We start from the raw sequence: 18,332 nt of genomic DNA, 5'->3' as shown, positions 1-18,332 counted from the left end.
TTGAGGTGACAGTTTCTCTTCAGGCAGTTTCCGAAGCATTAATAAATATCCTGCAGACTTGTTTGTCTCCAGGGGAAGCTATTGTGTGTGCATTTGTACGCTGTGACAAACTCCTTTAAAGTAAATCGAGAGAGAGGATTTGTAATGCAGGATGGTCAAGCAGATGATTAATGAAAATAAACACAATCAATAAGGCCACATGAGATTTGAAGAGCCAGATAGAAGAGTTAGAAGTAATGAGTAAATCAAACAGAGAGGATGGATATAAAGAGTCAGGGTGAGCGAACCAGAGCGTAAACTGAGGAGAGACCTACCATCCAGCGAGAGCCAGTCGTGCTGAGAGGATGGCAGTGACGGAAGAGCGCGGGCCTTGTACTCAAACACCACCGAGTTGGAGATAATCTGGTTACTGACTGCCACCTGCAGCGTCACCAGACCCGTGTCATGGGCTGCAGAGGAAGAGGATGATGAGAATTAATCATATAAAGTAAACACAATGTCACTATTACAGGGTCAGTTTTGGCTGGCCCAATTTTCTATGTGCGACTATTCAATAAAAATGATAATTTAGGGCTTAAATCACATTGTTTTTTTTGATTGACATGCAGTAGGCCGCCGCATAACATTTTCAGTATTTTAACATTGACATGTTGAGATTAATTTACCATTGTAATCTATGTGTAATAATATTTTCATGAATACAGAACTTCTTGCCGACCGGATCAACTGCATATTGTCAACCTGCAGGCTATCACTTCCAACAAATACATGAAAAGGTAATGATATTCGTCTGACTGATCAAATATCTTGTGATTGGTTCACACGATACTAAGCACCACAACCGCCCGAACCTCCCACCCTGGAAACGACAACATAGAAACAGTAAAAAGAATGAAAAATGTATTGCTAATTATAGAAATTGGCCTATTACTGAAAGACAAACACATTTAAATGCCAGTAGACCGCTCCTCTGATGCTCCACGACTAATGTAATGGTGAAACCTCTTGAAAAACATCCCTCTCTCCTCGGATGTGTCTTACCTGGGCAGTAGCAGCGCAGCACCCCTGGTTGGATGAGAGATGCTGGGACTGAGATCTGGTCAAACAAGCAGCTGTAGTTTGAGCTGGCCTCCTGCCAGGGCCCGGTGATCAGCACCTTAACGCCACCCTGGAAAACAGGACAAATGGATGAAACAAACTCATAACACAACGGCCAGGTCAGGTGTAAGTATCTATACTTACAGTAATTGTTGTTGCCCTGCCATCTAGTGGGCAAACACAAGAATGACACCAAGGAACAGAAAACAACCCTGATACTGATCTCTGCTGCCATCATGTGGAGAACCAACATCAGTTCACTACAGAGATTATATTTTAAGAAGTCAGCCAATACTGACGTTCAAATATTGTGCTGCCATCCAGAGGTCTAAGGGCGGTATTACTGCTGACAACATAACTACAATAATGACATTACATAATTATTGAGTGATGGAAAATGGGGATTTGATGCACAATTTATGGAGAGGTCTACATATGTTTTGCCAAATATTCAAACTTATATAGTCAAACTTCATCTACCATGCTGCATTCCTGTCTGCTTGCATAATGTCAACCATCTGTTTGATGTTACATGTATTTCAATTTTATCCAGAGAGATCGGTCGAAAAACAGAACAGCATAGACTTTGGTGACACGCGATGAGTGCACCCAGGTAGGGAGACTCTTCTTTTTTTGGTCAAAGTATTTGATTTATCAGAATTTCAACAAATGTAACAAAAAAAAAGGTTTTCTAAAATACTTTTCCTGTCAAGCTTTAATTTCAAGACAATAATTCATCTCTGACTGCTGCAATTAACATTTTCAAAAGATATTGTCTATCTCAGTTTTTCCATGGTTATTTTGATATGCTTTTTGCATCTGGAAAAATGTGCTAACGCAAACAAATAATGTAGAAAAAGCTAAATGAATGCTTTCTCCTGAATTTATCTACATGTATGCCCTAAATCTTAGAAAATTAAATTAAATTGATCTGATGTTCTATGATAGATAATTATGTATTTGCATCTTTACCAAAAAGTTTACTGTGCTTTAGTGCCCTATCTTTTTATTTATTTATTTTTAAGAGAATATCAACTGTAAAGAAAACTAAAGATTACATTTCTCTACTTAACACATGTTTTTAGGAGTAGTGTCTGCAGCTTTTAAAAAGGCCAGTACTTCAAGTGCTTGTCGAGTAGCTTTGTGCGTTCAGAGGTGAGAAAGTAAAGTTGAACTTCTCTCTCAATTGTTCTGTTTAAGTTAATTACACAACAATTTGGGCCTTTTTGTGTGTCTACAACATAGTACAACATTCCAGGACAGATGGTATGAAAACAGAAAATTACGCCAGAGTATAGATGACATGAATTAGAGCTGAACATAGCTGCAGCTGTTTCTGAGGCAAAGAACAAACTATTTGCAGCCACATTTCAAGCAAGGGAATGTTTGATAACCAAATTACCAAAAGATTGATTAATCCTTTTATACAGCAATGTCTGTTCAGGTCCATTGATCTGCACCAGTGAAGAATTCAAATTGTTTTTTTTTTACTTTCTGTGTTTATATTCTAGCTTAAATGTCAGCTTGCCATCTGCCTTGCCACTTTTTCTCTGCGTCTATAAGTTAATGTGCAAATTAACATTTTTGTTGTAAAAGTTCAATATCCTGATCGGAAAAACTAAAACCCAATTGTTGAAAATAAATAGTTCATGCATAGATCATCAAAAGTGTTCATAAAGACAAATGGGTAGCACTTATAATAAGTACACATTTTTTAGCATACAGAAGATTAGTTATAAAGGATTTCTCTATAAAGGACTGACCATAAATCACAAACAAAATCACCTCAAACTAACTTAAATTTAGCAGCATTGTATCTAAACAATTTGTTGGTGTTGGAAGTGAAAATAGTGAAAGTTCCTGAAATGTTCATAAAAATTGCATAAAATCTTGAGAATCGAATGGATGTTTAGTTATGAATCCCTCTTTGCTTTTATTTAAATGTGCAATGTGTAATGTCTGGTCACATGCTCATACAAAATCTTCTACTGTGCATACAACCAAAATGTACAGTCATCAGTTATATAAAAAATAGCCAACAACTTACTAACACCAAGTGTGGCGTCGGCCTATACTGTGCAACTGTGTAACTTACTAGGTACTCTACAGTCTGTGTACATTTTGATAGTTTGCTTACTACATCTGATGTGGCAGAAACAAGAAAATAAATAGTATTTTGGTTTCCTATTTGGTTTCCACCAGATGACTACTTTACCCCGAGGAGAGCGGTTGGAAGCTCCGGGACACAGACTTTCAGTTAGCAGCTGTATAGCAACTCAAATCTACTCAAACCCAGCCCCCATAAACAAACATAAAAGAGCCCTGTCACTCACCTCAGGGTAGGACCACTCAGGGGAGTAGTCGGTGACCATGAAGAGCCGGCCTGTGGCCTGAAGCATCCCCAGAGCCCCCTGGGCTACGGCTGCAGAAACCACCTCTGCTACATTCATGTAGGACAAAGAGCCCGGCTCCCCCGTGTTCCCCCCTGCTCCAGCGCCTCCACTCAGAGACTGGGGGCTGCAGCAGGGTTGAAGGCAGAGCTCCGAGGGGCTGTAGCCAGAGCCCCTGGCCCCTCCATCTTCCTGGCCTTGCTGGGGGCCCCCACCACCTGTGTTCTGACTATTGGAGCTGTGGGATGCGACTAGCTGGTGGGCATATAGGGCCCCTCCGGCTGACATGGTGGCTCCGCTGCCGTCCACTGAGATGAAGTCATTGATGAGGTCAGAGAACTGGTTCCCAAAAGAGATGTCAAAGTGATCCAGACTGATCTCCATGCCTGTCCCTCCTGCTCCCCCGTTACTGGCCGCTCCTCCGAGGCCTTGGTGGGCTCCGACAGCGTTGTAGAGTCCCTGGACCATACTCGTGCCTTGGAGGAGAGGCTGTAGCTGCTGTTGCTGCTGCTGCTGGGAGCGGTTGCTGCCATCGCTGTTGTTGCCATTATGGATTGCTACTCCATCTCCTGCACCTCCAGACCCTCCTCCGCCACCATCCGAGGCCTGTTGCAGGTAGTGCTCTGCGACCTCTCCGTTTCCTGCCCCACAGGCCTGAATGTGGTCTACTGGCTTGAGGAGATTCTCAGCTCCATTCTCAGTGGCTCCAGCCTGAGCTGAACTCACATTGCCTGGTTGCTCGAGACCCACTACCTCCTCGTGCTCGGCGCCCATCCCAGGAAAGCTCCCCTGGTACTGTAGCAGCTGCAGAGAGCCAGCCTGGCCAGGCCCCTCTGTGGGCGAGCCTCCGTTACAGTTGGCCCTGTGCTGGGTCTGGTGGGCCTGGTGGTGATGGTGGAGGTGGCCGTTGCTGCCGGGGGAGTCCGTCTTCACCACTTGCAGCCCCATATAAGCTCCAGAGTCATGGGAGTTGTGCTCCATCAAATGTGTTTTCTGGCCCATGCCGGGCCTCCCCTGCTGAGCCTGACCGGTCTGAGAAGAATCCTGGAGGAAGAAGCTGGGTGAACGGCTCTGGTGTTGCATGTGAGGACTGGACATGGCCTGACCATAGCTCACTGTGGTAGCGCTGGAAGTATAGTCCTGCTTGGCATCTATAGCACTGAAATCCATTTGCTCCAGTGTGGTGCTGGGACTCAGACCCCCACCAGAAGGAAGTAGGGATCCTGCTGCTGTCAGAGTAAGGCTGCCCTGGCCTGAACCAGCACCAGATGACACAGACACCCCACTGCCACAGTTTACTATTGGCCCAACCTGGTAGCCACTCTCTTTGGCCAGCTGCTGCTCAAACGATGTGTCTTCTATCTTGATATTCTTCACCAAAGCTGAGTTGAAGGTGTAGCCGTTATCTGACATGGTGGGGGAGCGCTGCAGACTGCCGTTGGTGCAACTGCTGCCACCGGAGGAGGAGGACGCCGAGGAAGAGTTGCCCTCTATCTTCATTGCACTGCCTCCATAGGTCTGGCCCTGTTTGGGGTTGTTCAGGAAGCAGTCAGGGTCAAAGTTCATATTGGTCTCTGGGATCTTGATGCTTCCAGCGTCCAGACTGCTGGAGAGCACCAGTTCCTCCCCGGCTGAAGTCAGCATGGACAGACTGTCTCCCGCCCCGGTAGTCCCAGGTTCCCCTACTCCTCCACCGGGGAAGGCAAATTTGTGACGGTCAGAGGCCACAGACAGCACCAAGCCCTGTGAGGTGGCATCTGCACCCATCAGGTGAGTGTTGGGACCCCCGGTGGGAGACATGTTGTAAACAGGGTCTCCAGCGACCTCAGACATAAAGACACTCTGGGACAGGCCAGACATGACAGAGGCCACGTGGCTCATCCCTGTCACCACGGGGCTGTCAGCCATGTCTGGATCGCTGTTGAGGCCACTGCTGATGGACACAGGGGAGTTCTGCGTGGTGTCAGGGACCTCAACCTGGTTGGTGGATGACACTTCCGTGCTGTTCTGGTGCAGCAGGACCGGCTTGTGGACTTTGCCATTGCGTTTCTCCCTGGCACTTCCCCCTCCACCTCCTCCCCCAGAGCTTTTTCCTCCACCATGGCCGCTGTGCTCGGTCTTCCCCTCCGACACGTCATTGTTCTGTACCTCAGAGTGAGCAGTGCTGTAGCCTCCTGAGCGGGGGTCCACCTTAGGGGAGATGATTCGGTGTTTGGCGCTGTTGCATTTGTGGTGCACACTGCTCCCTGCACCTGCATGAGGACAAACAGAGAAGAAGACGTTGGGGATTTGGATGGGTGACGGGGGTACAAAGCGGGGGGCGGGGGGTTATGGGGACGAAAAGACAATGTTTTCCAAATACTTCCTAAGAATTGGGTTGGATACAAGGAGCGGAGACAAAGATGGATGGTCTGTTTGTTTTTGTATTTATCAGTTTGGGAGAGCCGATTTTCTCCTGGAGTGATAAAACTAACCTTTCACTTCATTATACAGTGAGTAAAACGTATGAGAAGTTTTGCCGCAACTGGAGGTTATCCTGAGTCATTTGTTAAAAAAAGTTAGCACACATTACATTCTTTTCCTGAGTGACAGCCTCTAGTGAAATGTCACAGCTGAAAATATTTGATTGACTAGCATAACATTCAGGAACAGCTGGGCTCTTTCAGATATGGCCTCGACACAGTTATCAGTAAATACAAATAATAAGCCAATAACCCTGAAACTCAATTTAACTGTAAATAGCGTACCAATAAAAGTCCTCAAGCACCTTCTCAGATCTACCATATAACAAACTGTATCTCTATGGCCTTTTTGTTTCTCTTGCGGAATTTTCCGGTTCTCTCTTGAGGACCAACTCCCTCCCACCCACTAGCCCTTACCCAGGGTGCCCGTGCAGAGGCAGTTGTGAGTCCGGGGAGGTGGCTTAGTTTGGTGGCTGTCCAGAATCTGTTGCACTAGCTGCTCCACTGAGAAGCCAGAGCTGCTGTTCCCATTGCTGCAAGTCCACTTGATGCCATGAACTGCCGGGAGAGAGGAGGAGACAGAGATGTCAGCCAGCCCAACAGACCACCAGCCACGCCAACGCCCCGCCCCACCTTCTGCCCTCCCTGTCTATCTGCCAGTATGCATCATGCTGCTCACTGGTCACCTCTCTATAATGTCAAAGTTACCATCGCACAACAGAGAAATTCATATTCCTGTTTTTTCCCTGAAGCGAAACAAACAACCCACTCACTGGCCGCAGTAAAATGGTATTGTAGTTGTATTCGTATCATTTGAGTGGCACTTCCTTTGGGTCGGATTATTACTCACTCTCCATCATGCCTTTTCATTCATATTGAAATGTATAATAATTTGAAACTCTAAGATCTCTCATTTCCACTCCGTGTCCGGTTTCCTCAATCCAGAATCAAACAGGTGCTTTGGTCTGATTCCTCACTGCAATATCCGAGTCCCTTCTGTGCTGCACTGCTGAGTCTCTGTTGTGCATATTTCCCTCCTATGTGCCAGTGTCTGTTGCCACTCTGGTGCCTCTCCTCTGCGAGGGCTGATGAAGGTGACAGCAAACCCAATCCTTCCACCTTCCACCCTCCACTCCTACCCTGACCTATGACTCACCTAGGGACATCACCTATAGCTGCTGCTGCTGGATCTGCAACAAGAGAAAAAGAGAGGCTTTCTCCTGTAAAGCTTCACTCTCTGCCTCGCTAGCAACTCCTAATGCTTTTCATTGCTCCACTTGCTAACCAGCCACTGCATTTGATGAGACAGATTGTGGTTTTTGTGGCTGAAAGGCGGTAGGAGACACCACTGAGTGCTGCTGTGCTCAGGCTCTCAACCGGGGGAAAAAGGTAGTATTTGAGAAGTGAAGCATATTTAGACTATCAAACAAAATCAAGCCTGCTTTACTTCAAGTTCCCTTCACTTTCAGCACCTCCTTTGGTTAAATATTCAGGAGAGAGAGATGTATAAAGAGAGTCAGGTTTAGAAAACAGCGAGCATTTGCTGCGTGCATGTCTGTTTGCATATGAGATAAAAGGAGATGAAAACAGTGTAAGAGGCTGAGGGTAATGCAGATTAAAGACAGAGCTAGTCAAGGCGATGTGAAAAAAAAAGCTGGGAAACATGATTGGATGACTGTGATAGGGATCTAACTTGAAAAGCTTTAAGATCCTTTGGCAGATTAGAGGCTGGTCACCAGCAGATGTCAGCAGAGCTGCTGTGATCAAGCTAAGATCACACACTCGCTGTGGCAGGTTATAGAAACACAAACAGGATTCATTTTTGATCTTTCATGAAGTGAGATTTGTTCAGCCGTTAATCTAGAGTGAGGGAGCTGAGGGAAAAAAAAGAAAGATTGCACACCAAATGTGACAGGGAAGTTTCATCTAATGTCACTGTAATTACAGCACACATAATTATGTCTGTCTGGAGATCCCATTAGACAATGTGTGGCTTGAGTCACCGTTCGCCTCCTGACAGTGTGTAATGCAAAGAGTACAACTGAGGTGACGCTAGTAATACTGACACGGCGATGATAGAGCCACAGGAATACTAAAAATGCTGTCATGACTCCCCCTCTGTGACAAAGCCAGTAGGGAGGCTGCGGGACAGAAGAGCATCCGTTCTGCTGATGTGACTAAGAAAGGGTGACAGAGCAAGAGTGAGAGCCTAATGCAACAGCTTACATCCACCATGTAGTGCCATCCCTATTTGTCCAAACAATCTCATCTCCTCTCCACCCTGATCCCTCGCGCCAGAATTGCCTCAGCCCTCTTCATCGAGACGGGGCGTCACCCCCGGAGGCTCTGGGTTGTTGACGTACAGTTACTGCCATGTCCGCCTGTCCGCTCTTCTCGCTGAGGGTTATGTTCCAAAGCGGACATGACAGCAACAGTGCCACTGGGTTTAATCCCAGTGGCAGCAACAGCGGAGCCACCAAACAGCAACCCAGTCACATCATCCTCCCGATGACTGCATCCTGTCACGAGCAGCTTCCCACAGCCCTAATGACAAACAGAGTTGATCTGTAGGACACACGCATATCCCATCTGGTTGCCTCTGCAACACTGGGCGCTATATGTGACATTGGAGTACAATAGTTTACACGATGGCCGGCCCTGTTTGTCTTGCCTTGGTCTGTTCTTCACTGGCCCTGTCTGTCTAGCCTGGAGACGGGCCCTCTGTCTGTTTGTTAAAGCCGCTCATGCGCTATCTGTCAGCAGGCTAGGGGCATAGCTGGGGAGAGTGCTGCGTGTTCATAGCATTGAACCAAAAGAGTGAATCAAGCTGGCTGCCTTGTCTATGGAACTGTAGCGTGACTGAGTAGTGATGCCACTTTCTTACACCCCCCCCTCTCCTCTGCACTCCCTTGCTCCTTCTCTTTCTCATCAAACACTGCAGGGCGTTAAGGAGCACAAGGTCAGACAAGGCCATGTTTCACAGGGCTGGTATTTGAACTGATGCGTGCGAGCCGCTGTGCATGTGAACGTTTTTTGTGACTAAGAGCACGAGTGTGTGTGTTTTTTGTCGTTGGGAGACAGAATAAGCTCAACTGATCCATGAAATCCACATTTTTCCTTTGTTGTTTTTTTTGTATCATTAGAAGTGTCAAATGGTTTGTGCGCTGAAATATCGTGACGAGAATAACAAAAGGGGAGAGTAAGACGGAAGAGGGCAATTATATCGCAAAAGTTGCCAATGCTCTGGAAAAATAACTCTTTCACATTAAAAAAAGGGTTCATGTGCTGAGAAAAATCATCTCATGGAATAAGAACCATCATCATTATATGACAACAATTTCTGAAAACACAGTGACACATCGCGCATGTGACCCAGTGTCAAACACACTGCTCTGTACACTCCTGCAATCTTGTATTCTGCACTCAATACTGAAACTACAACGTTTGAGGGTTTTGCACATTCCTGATAAGGAGAAAATAGAAATGTGTCATTCTAGTTTATCTATACAACCTCTGAGGAATCGAGGAAGTTCTGATATGGTATACAACAACATAAAATGATCAATAGCACTGTACTCATATTGCTCCGAACATTTCTGTGCAATGCAAAAAAACACATCTACTAATGGATGCAAGTTGGGTTTTATAAGATATAGGCCAGTCTGGGAAGAAATGCACTGCATGTTAAGAGCTAATGTATAATTTAAGATTAAATAATGCATAGATAATACAGCATGACTTCATCGCAAGCCTTCGCTCCATACATTGGGAAGCGTGTTGCTATCTCACACAACCACTAGGTGGCAATGTTGCTCCATCCCTGGGCTTGTGTTGATATGCTGGATGTTCCAGGAGAAAAAGAGTGAGAAAGAGGAGGAGAAGAAAGATAGAAAGCAAAGACAGAAAACAGGAGGTTTTTTTTTGCACTTTATGTAGCCCCCTCATGTAGCCTGACAGCTAGAAGGCATCTCACACTCAACCTCTTTGTCCCAACAACTCCCAAAGTTAATGACTTTACGCATTACTGCAAATGGTGCTTGGTTTTTACATTAAGCCACAGAACTAATGAATACAGTAGGCCGTTGTTGTTCAGCGGCTGTCCTGAGGTAAGGCTTTATGTTAAAATATGTGCTAAAACTGATAGCAAGCAGAGCAGTGAGGAGGATAACAATATAGCCAAGACCTCAGTGATGATGGTCTGGACTGCCTTGTCAGTATGCAGCCAGCATGCGTGTGTATGCTTGTAAAGCTGCTGACACGTTCCTCTTTACCTGGTCACATCTCCAATAATTGGCCATCGGAATATCAGTCACAGGCCTGCCGGGCACACCCGAATCACAGCGTGGTTGTTAAAGGTATCTTAACAGCTGTCTGAAAGATTTCCAATGCCCCAGAAGGTCCCCATTTGGCTATTATCATCATCAGACAAAACCTGACTTTTTTTTCCAAAACATTGCCTCAATCCTTAGGGCAGGTCTAGAGACTCATAAACAAAACCACATAGTGCACCTCTCAGAGCATTAGTAAAGCTGATAACAACAGGGAGGGATCAATCCATTGAAGGGGGAGAGAGACAGAGAGAGCCAGAGAAGGGGTGGACGAGGGGATTTCTGGTGAGTCAGACATTCTTGCTCCCACGCACTAACATGAATCAATAACCAGCTTGCTGCCCACCTCTGCCTTGACTTCCTTCCCCGGCCAGAGAGGATGCACACTCTCAGTCGGGCCAGAGTGGTGCCAGAGGTCTGGGGGAAGAGCTGAACTTTGACCCGTAACGCGCAAGACGGCTCCAGGAAGAGCAAACACTCGTAACAGAGTAGGAACACTGGCCGAAGATGCTCTCTGACTAAAGGGTGCTGAGGGCACTTGGTGTACCAGCCATCAGCAAATAGGACTTGACATCACATCCTCAGACAATAACAACAACAACCACTATGTTAAGTCTTCCCATGCATGTCAACATATAAAGACCATTAGGGCCTTTTTAGAGGAGATAGCAACTGTTTAGAGGTTATAAATAAAAGATGAGACCGGGGTGACAGGAATTGATTAATGCATAGTTCCGACAGTGATTTTTTAGAATACTCACACATGGGCTTGAGCTGGCCGATCAGCTCCTCCTTCGTCCACTTGGCCCATTCCTTCTTGTCCGTATTGATGGAGCACAGGATCGGACCGCATGGTTTACCACAATCCTCAATGGCCGGAACATTCAAATAGTGGACGAGCACGATGTCAGGGTTCTGTGGGGAACGCAGGAAAAGAGAGCAGGATGGGGGGAGGTTATAAGAGATGAAAAAAAATCATAGCACGGTTTCTTAAAATGCCTCTAGTAGTAGTGACACGTAGATGCTGTGGGGGATTTCACGTGGAACATGCCAGCTGGTTGGTGAGAAGTAAAATGCTGCTGATCTTTTAACACTGTGTGTGGATGGTGATCCACGCACACGCACACACACACACACACACACACACACACACACACACACACACACACACACACACACACACACAGGGCAAAGGGCAACGTAAGATTGCACTCATTATGCAACTATCTGTATCGCAAAATGTGTGGGTGCTTGGATGTGTATAATAGTGTGTGTCATTTATGTGTGTATTTATGTGCATATGTGTGATAATTACAATGTGTGCCCGTGTAACACACTTATGGCATTTTGTCAAGTCCTCCCACATGGTGAGCCGATGCCCTCAATTAACTCTGCCTGTATTTACCAAGTCAAAACTCAACAATTTGCCGCCTGCAAATTGTTACTGGGTTACCTCGGCAAATTCCCTAAATTGACAGCTTATGAATAATAGGTGGCGTTTAAAGGAATGTTGTGGTGGTGTGAATAACATCAATTCGCTTCTGTAATCATGAAAAGCTTTGATTACCGAGCAGGGCTCGGTAGAGACTCGCACAAGGAATGTTCCCCTTTCAGTTCTTATCGCTTCCAATTTATTACAAACATCCCCGTGCCGCTAAGGCCACACAAACAGAAACACACAAACGCAGCACAATATCCCTATGCTGACACATAGGATACAAATAAAGGCTGCGATGATTACAGCTGACCTGCAAGGCAGCCACGTATAAGAAATAAGAAAGAAAGATTGTCATCAGTTGTGTGAAAAATCCACACGTATATGCGCTCACACGCGGCTAAATAAGACACGCAAGATTAAACAAACCAACAAAGACCATGATAGAGAAAAATGCGGTGACAACACGCGCGTGTGTGTGACTGCAGTTGGAAGCTTCATCAGTACTAAGTGGCAAATAAATCAGGGCGCTGCTACTGTAGGTCTGTGCTCCCTCTCAGTGTGTACCATTAATCTACGACTACATCCCCCCTCCTCTCCTTCTCCCCTTTCATCAGACAGGGGTGTGGCTGGGAACAAACAATCACTTCCTTGGAAAACATCTCAAACGTACCAACAACCACCACCATTGCAATGTGTGTGGAGTGGGCCACAGCTCCACAGAAACTTGTAAGTTAAGCAATCTCCAGGGGAGCAGGTGACCTCCCTCCAACACTTCCACCAGGAGCTGGACATTGCAGTCTGTTATCTCCCTGCTTTCCCCTGTCCCCTGTCATTGGTATGGACACGAGGCGAAGACTGCTGCCCTGTCTGGATGGAGATGGCACAGGGCGGCGTGTGATGCTCCCAGATGGCATCACCAGCTGTGTCAATAGCTAAGAGATGCCCTCAATCTTTACTGGGATTGAGAGCGCCAAATACAGACAGCTTCATTCAATTATGATCATACATAAACGTATTTGGATGTATGGCAGTGCAGGAGGAAGGGAAAATACATATATACTGTGTGTATATATATATGCACACTAGCGTGCACACACACACACACACACACACACACACACACACACACACACACACACACACACACACAAAGGAAGACACCATGTGGCAGCCCAAGAGCTCACCCAAACACAAGTAATCTGTGGCTCGGTGCTTTACTATAAGGAATCTGATATCTGTCTGTCTGTCTGGAACTTTTGCTCTCTTTCCACAATCTTGTTTTGCTTCTTTTGCTCTTTTTACTCTACAGCAACAACAACAAAAAAGAGAAAGAACAGTGAACAGTTCTCTGCCAACTCAGGCCCACTTCCACTCTGAGAGGAAAACAACACAGTGAAAATGTAAAGCATCACATAAATCTATCAGGATGGTAATTTAATTTAGTTTCCTGCTGGCTGCTTTCTTTTTCTACAGTGTAATATCAGGAGTTGGTTCTCCGGGAGTAGGGGGAAAACGGCTGAGGGGGAGTTTTTGCCTGGATACTATTTTCCAGAGAAAATGAGATCTCATTAACTTATTGATTAATTGTGTAATGTAGTCTTTTGGTTGAGTTTTCACTCGCTTCCCAACGTGGGTCCCAGGGCAGGTGTCCAGTCTCACTTCCACAGTGGAACGGAAGTCTGGGAGACAGTCGCAGGAGAGTGTGGTGTGCAGGTGTGTGAGGAAGAGGAGCTGTTTCAGTATCTCTATGTATTATAGCGTTTGTATGATATATACAAGACGCGTATGTGCGCTCAAGCCTATAAATACACACATGTCAGCATGTTGGCTGTGTCTGTAAGCAAGTGTGCCTCTGAAAGCGTGACTGTATGATGCATATGTAAAATGGAGCATGTCTCCAGCCAGCATTTTGATGTTGCTGTGTTGTGTTAATGTTTACTGCGCCTCCCTGGAACAGATGGATAGATGTTGAGCTAATTACTAGGAGAGTCTTGGGGAGTCAGCCATGGGGGCGGAAGGCCTGCTGAGTGGGTGGTGGAGAGCCTTTCCTTCCCCTCCTTTCACCACTCTCTCTCTCTCTCACAGACACATCAGCAGACAAAGGCATCAGCTCGCACAGTCATGCACACGTTCACAGTCTAATACACGGTTCACCCGCCACACCCGGATAAAATTTGGTGTGCCAACGCACACATTTCGTACGCGCACGCGCGCGTATGCAGGACATCGCCATCGCAACCGGAGGATAAAGGTGCTGTTGTAGCCAGGCAACAGGTTTCTCTGGCACCCACGCACTTAGAGGCAGCCAGTGCTCCTACGATCTCTCAGTGACTGCCTACCTCGTCCTGAAGTCAAACACCATGTACTACTCCCCCCAAAAAAAAACAAAGAGGGAGAGAAAGAGAGCCGCTAATGGAGCTGAAGACACAGACGGAGTTAGATGTCGGGTGGAGGCGGCTACAATGACCTTCTACTTTGTGCTGAATGTGAGGTAGTGGATGTGTAAGCTGAGCTGCAGCTGAGATAAAAAACTAACTTGAGACTTGAGACAAAGCACATCTATCGGTGGATTCTGGTACGAGTGGTCAAGTAATGTGTTCGCTGTCTTGTTCAGTCTCTGTGACCCTGCCGCAACTCCGCCGACTCCTCCGTGTAGCCGCTACTCCCACAGCCCGCCGTAGCTCATTAAGAGACGGAGAGCGAAGGGAAAGAGCCAAGTTGGAGAAAGAGATACATGGAAGGACGGAGACAGAAAGAAGAATGAGAGAAACGGCTCTTATATTGTCAGGCAGGCAGCTCTGCTCCATGGTTATACTCTACTCTACTAGGCCTCGCTTTCACAACTTGTGCACAGGAGCGATAAGAACGCCATTAACATGAAAGGATCTTAATTGAGAGGGGATGCTTCATGCAACGCGGATGAGCCAGCGAGTGCAGGAGGAAACCTTGTTCCTCTCTGATAAAATAACCCGCACCCAGGAACGGGGGCTTCAAAGCCTGTCATACTGAACGAAAGAGCAGAGCAGACAGGGGCTCAGGTATGGGACTTTTACTCTGAGGAAGGAATGGGAGGAAATGAGCAAAAAAAAACGGGAAGGAATCAGACAGTCCTTCATGGGAGAATTGAACTAGCAGGCTACAGGGATCTCCATTTCAATACAAAATATCATGAAAGCACGAACAGTCAATTGTTTAGTCACAAACAGTCAGCATCAAGGCATCAATACAGAGGGGAGGTGCATGTGTTGGGTGTATTTGTGTTTGTGGATGTATCCCTGCCTTTATGTATTTGTGTCTGCCTACATTACATTATAAATAGCATGTGAATGAGTGTCTAGAGGCATATTTCTGGAGGCATGTTTCTGCATGCAGAATGAGTGCAATGAGCTGTGAGTGTGAGAATGAGTGGATCTGCTATTTTGACTGCATACTCATGCTGTCTCGTAATGCATATTAGACTTTGTGGTGTGCATCTTTGCATATGTCTGTGCAATTCCTTGTACAAAAGGAGCACCTGTGTAGAAAATGTATATGTTTCATGTTGCACGCTGTGGTCGGCTGAACGGGTACAAGGGGTTATTATGGCTCTGCCCTCTCGGCTATGCGGGGGCGGTCGCCCTGGCAGTGGCATCGTGATGGATGGCATAGGGTGCCAGTCATTAGGCAGCCTCCTGGCCTCTGGCACTGAGGTTGCACTCTTAAACACCGACCTCCCCCGCTTGTCCCCAAACACCACTGCTCATTTCAAGGTCAACTGCCTCTGTGGTGCTGTAAGTTCACCTCCACAAGGCACAAGACTTCTTCCTTTTGTTTGGAACCTTTATTGTTTACTGCCAACGGGTGTGTTTTTGGAACATGGGGGTGGATGGCTGGTGCCGTGCCTCGTGCAGACATGCAGAAGCACAGTCAAACACGTGCAGTACATAAACGCACACACGCGTGCAAACACACATACGGCGGTAAACAACAACCCAACGTCAAACCCTCCCAAAATGCCAGCAAACAGCCTGAAGCTCCTGTCTAGGTAGCAGAGCATACCCCTACCTGAACCTCCCCCTCTCCAGGTCTTCTATGACAAGCTCGCTGTTTAAATGTTCCCATTTTAGAATAGAGACACCCTAATAGGGGTGTCTGGAGTCTGCATGCAACTTAACTGCTACTGTTCACCCTCTACTGCACCCGGCTCTCCAACAGCCACAACACTGCCTGAGTGCTAAGCTAAAACGATGCCCGGGGTGGGTACCAATCCCAGGGTAAGAGCCAGTATACAGAGTTTTTTTTTTTTAACGTGAATTGCCCCGACTGCCTCTGTCCAAGGACTGTGAGAGGGATGACAGAGCACAGCCCAGCAGGAGATCCTGATTTAGGGATGATTCATACACCACCGCTTTACCTCCGCCTTTACCTGGTGTACGGGCTGGGAGATATGAAAGGCAAAACTTGGAACTTTTGAGGAACAGGAAGAGGCCAGCATGTTTGAGTGTGTTTCGGAGGAAGCCAGGGGCTGAGGCCTGTGATGTTTAATTCAGTAGCACATAATCACTCCGATGGAGTTGAGCGCGGGGCTTTAAATAACTCAGCTTAGAGGGGCAGAACTGCTTCACTCTGGGTGGGGGAATGCAAGTCTGTGTGTGTGCGTGTGCGTGTGTGTGCGCACATACTTGTGCACGTGTGCAGATATGCGAGTGCATTTCGCATTTCTTCATGTCTGAGAGTGAGTATGCAAGAGAGTGCTCCTCTATTTTTGTGTGTGGCTCCTCCCTGCTTTGAAATATTTTATTTGTGCAGTGCACCACAGTAAAAGGTGGATATTGTGTTTGTTACTGTGCCAAGCATGTGCATGCATTACAATAAAAGTGCAAAAGGCCAGTATTCAGTGTCTGAATATGGAGGAGTATTCTGGATGCCAAGCGGGCAGGCGGTAAGTCAGGCGGTAAGCCGGGCAGTGAGGCATTGAAGCCCCCTTTAGCTGCCACAACTCAACTCACAGTTTACAGCCTACTTATTCTTCCTAAGGCCCTTTCAGAGCACACTACCCTCTCCATTAGTTGTGGTGGTCCCAAGTGAGAGGCCACGCTGCCCAGGGGCAAGCTGAGAAAGGGCCATCGGGATCCTATCCGGCTGCCATAATGGCCTCGGCTGAGCCTGTGGCACTGATCCTAATATTCAGTGGCCATCCAGGTGACACTGGAATAAAAGGGGGCGGGGGGGGGAGGCAGTTACTGAGCTCCGTCACACACAGGGTGGATTTAACCGTGTGCTGCTCTCTCTTCATGGTTCCTTTCTTTTGTTTCCACCTCAAAACAATCTCTCAACAGAGTCGTTTCCACTCTCTCATTTTCATCTCTTCCTCCCAGGGCATAGTGCAATTCATTTGGAGGAGGAAAACACAGCTAATGCCGTCTCTCTCGACTCCCTCTCCTCTGCTCTCGCTCCCTTTTCATATCAGCGCCGGCGTCTGATTTGTTTGCGTGCGTCGTCTTTCTCCCCGTGTCAGTCGACAAGGCGTGCTATTTATGTGCCTCCGCCCGTGTCTGTGAGCGAATCAGGACTTCACAGGAGCAGCCAGGGGAGATGTGCTGGTGCATTTCTAAACAGGGAGTCACAGGGAGGACTAATGTGTGTCCAGCAGCAACACAGTCCAACCTGGCAACTATCTGCTTCGGCAATGGCCCGCTGAACAACAATAGATAACACCGGTTGTCGGCATCAACAACAACAACTGTTGAGGTTGTAACAGCAAAGAGAGCCAGTCAACCACAAACTAGTGGAGCATAAATGCACATATATGTAGATATGTACGCACACTACACGTGCATCAAGAGACCTACACACATTGACAACAGCAACGACCACAAGACTGCTGAGCCTGTGTGCTCTGTCAAGCATGGTGAGGGGCTCATTATTATTACTGGGCTGGATACTGGAGCAGCCCCAGAGCTCAGCTTGGCAAGACCTCTCTCTGGAGACACACACACACACACTGGCCTCTACACACACACACAGACACACACACACACACACACACACACACGCACACACACATACACACACCATACAAATGGGTAATCAAACGTCTGCCCCTTGGGGGAAAAAAAAGAAGCTAAAACTGTTTCCTAGCAACCAATGATGTGTACTGGGTCCACATGAAAGAAAAAAAATGAAAATAAACAGTGTGTGCATATGTGTATGAATTTGTGTGAGACAGAATGAGAGGATGAGGTTGAGATTACCAGTGCTTATTAGAGAGAGATAGAGGGGTTGATAGGGAGAAGTGGTCAGAGATAAGAAGTCGTGAATGAGATTTCAGAAGGTAATGAAGAGAGAAAGAGAAAAGGCGCCATCAGAAGTCTGGCAATCTTGATCGACAAACACAGTGAGCATTTCCCCAGCCGCTCCAGCGGGGCAGTGTTGACTGCGAGTTGATCCACGGAGCAGGTCCACAGACGGTTAAGGCCACGGCTGGGAATGTGTTATCAAATCACGGCTCAGAGAGCGATCATCATGGGAATAAATCTGTATCTTACACACGGTTACAAATATGTAGCAGCGCTGCGGAGGAGGGGATTATACGAGAGCCGAAGCATATAGGCTTTAGGAAAACGGCCCAAAACGC

At 46.9% G+C, this 18,332-nt stretch overlaps 1 protein-coding gene across 1 annotated transcript in view; it reads right to left on the bottom strand.

Moving 5' to 3' along the window:
• The window catches only part of camta1a (calmodulin binding transcription activator 1a), a gene marked incomplete at both ends in the record, with an annotated part of 112,390 nt that overhangs the window by 20,194 nt on the left and 73,864 nt on the right, over positions 1-18,332 (bottom strand). Inside the window, 5 exons of the mRNA XM_079225619.1 lie at positions 315-449; positions 1,042-1,168; positions 3,432-5,740; positions 6,368-6,508; positions 11,040-11,193. Of these exons, the coding sequence (XP_079081745.1) occupies positions 315-449; positions 1,042-1,168; positions 3,432-5,740; positions 6,368-6,508; positions 11,040-11,193 (2,866 nt within the window). The remainder of the gene's footprint in view (positions 1-314; positions 450-1,041; positions 1,169-3,431; positions 5,741-6,367; positions 6,509-11,039; positions 11,194-18,332) is intronic.

The sequence above is a fragment of the Taurulus bubalis genome (assembly GCF_910589615.1).
Source record: "Taurulus bubalis genome assembly, chromosome: 11".
Classification (NCBI taxonomy): Eukaryota; Metazoa; Chordata; class Actinopteri; order Perciformes; family Cottidae; genus Taurulus; species Taurulus bubalis.
Note: the sequence above shows the minus strand (reverse complement) of the source record. Positions and strands in the feature narration are given on the sequence as shown.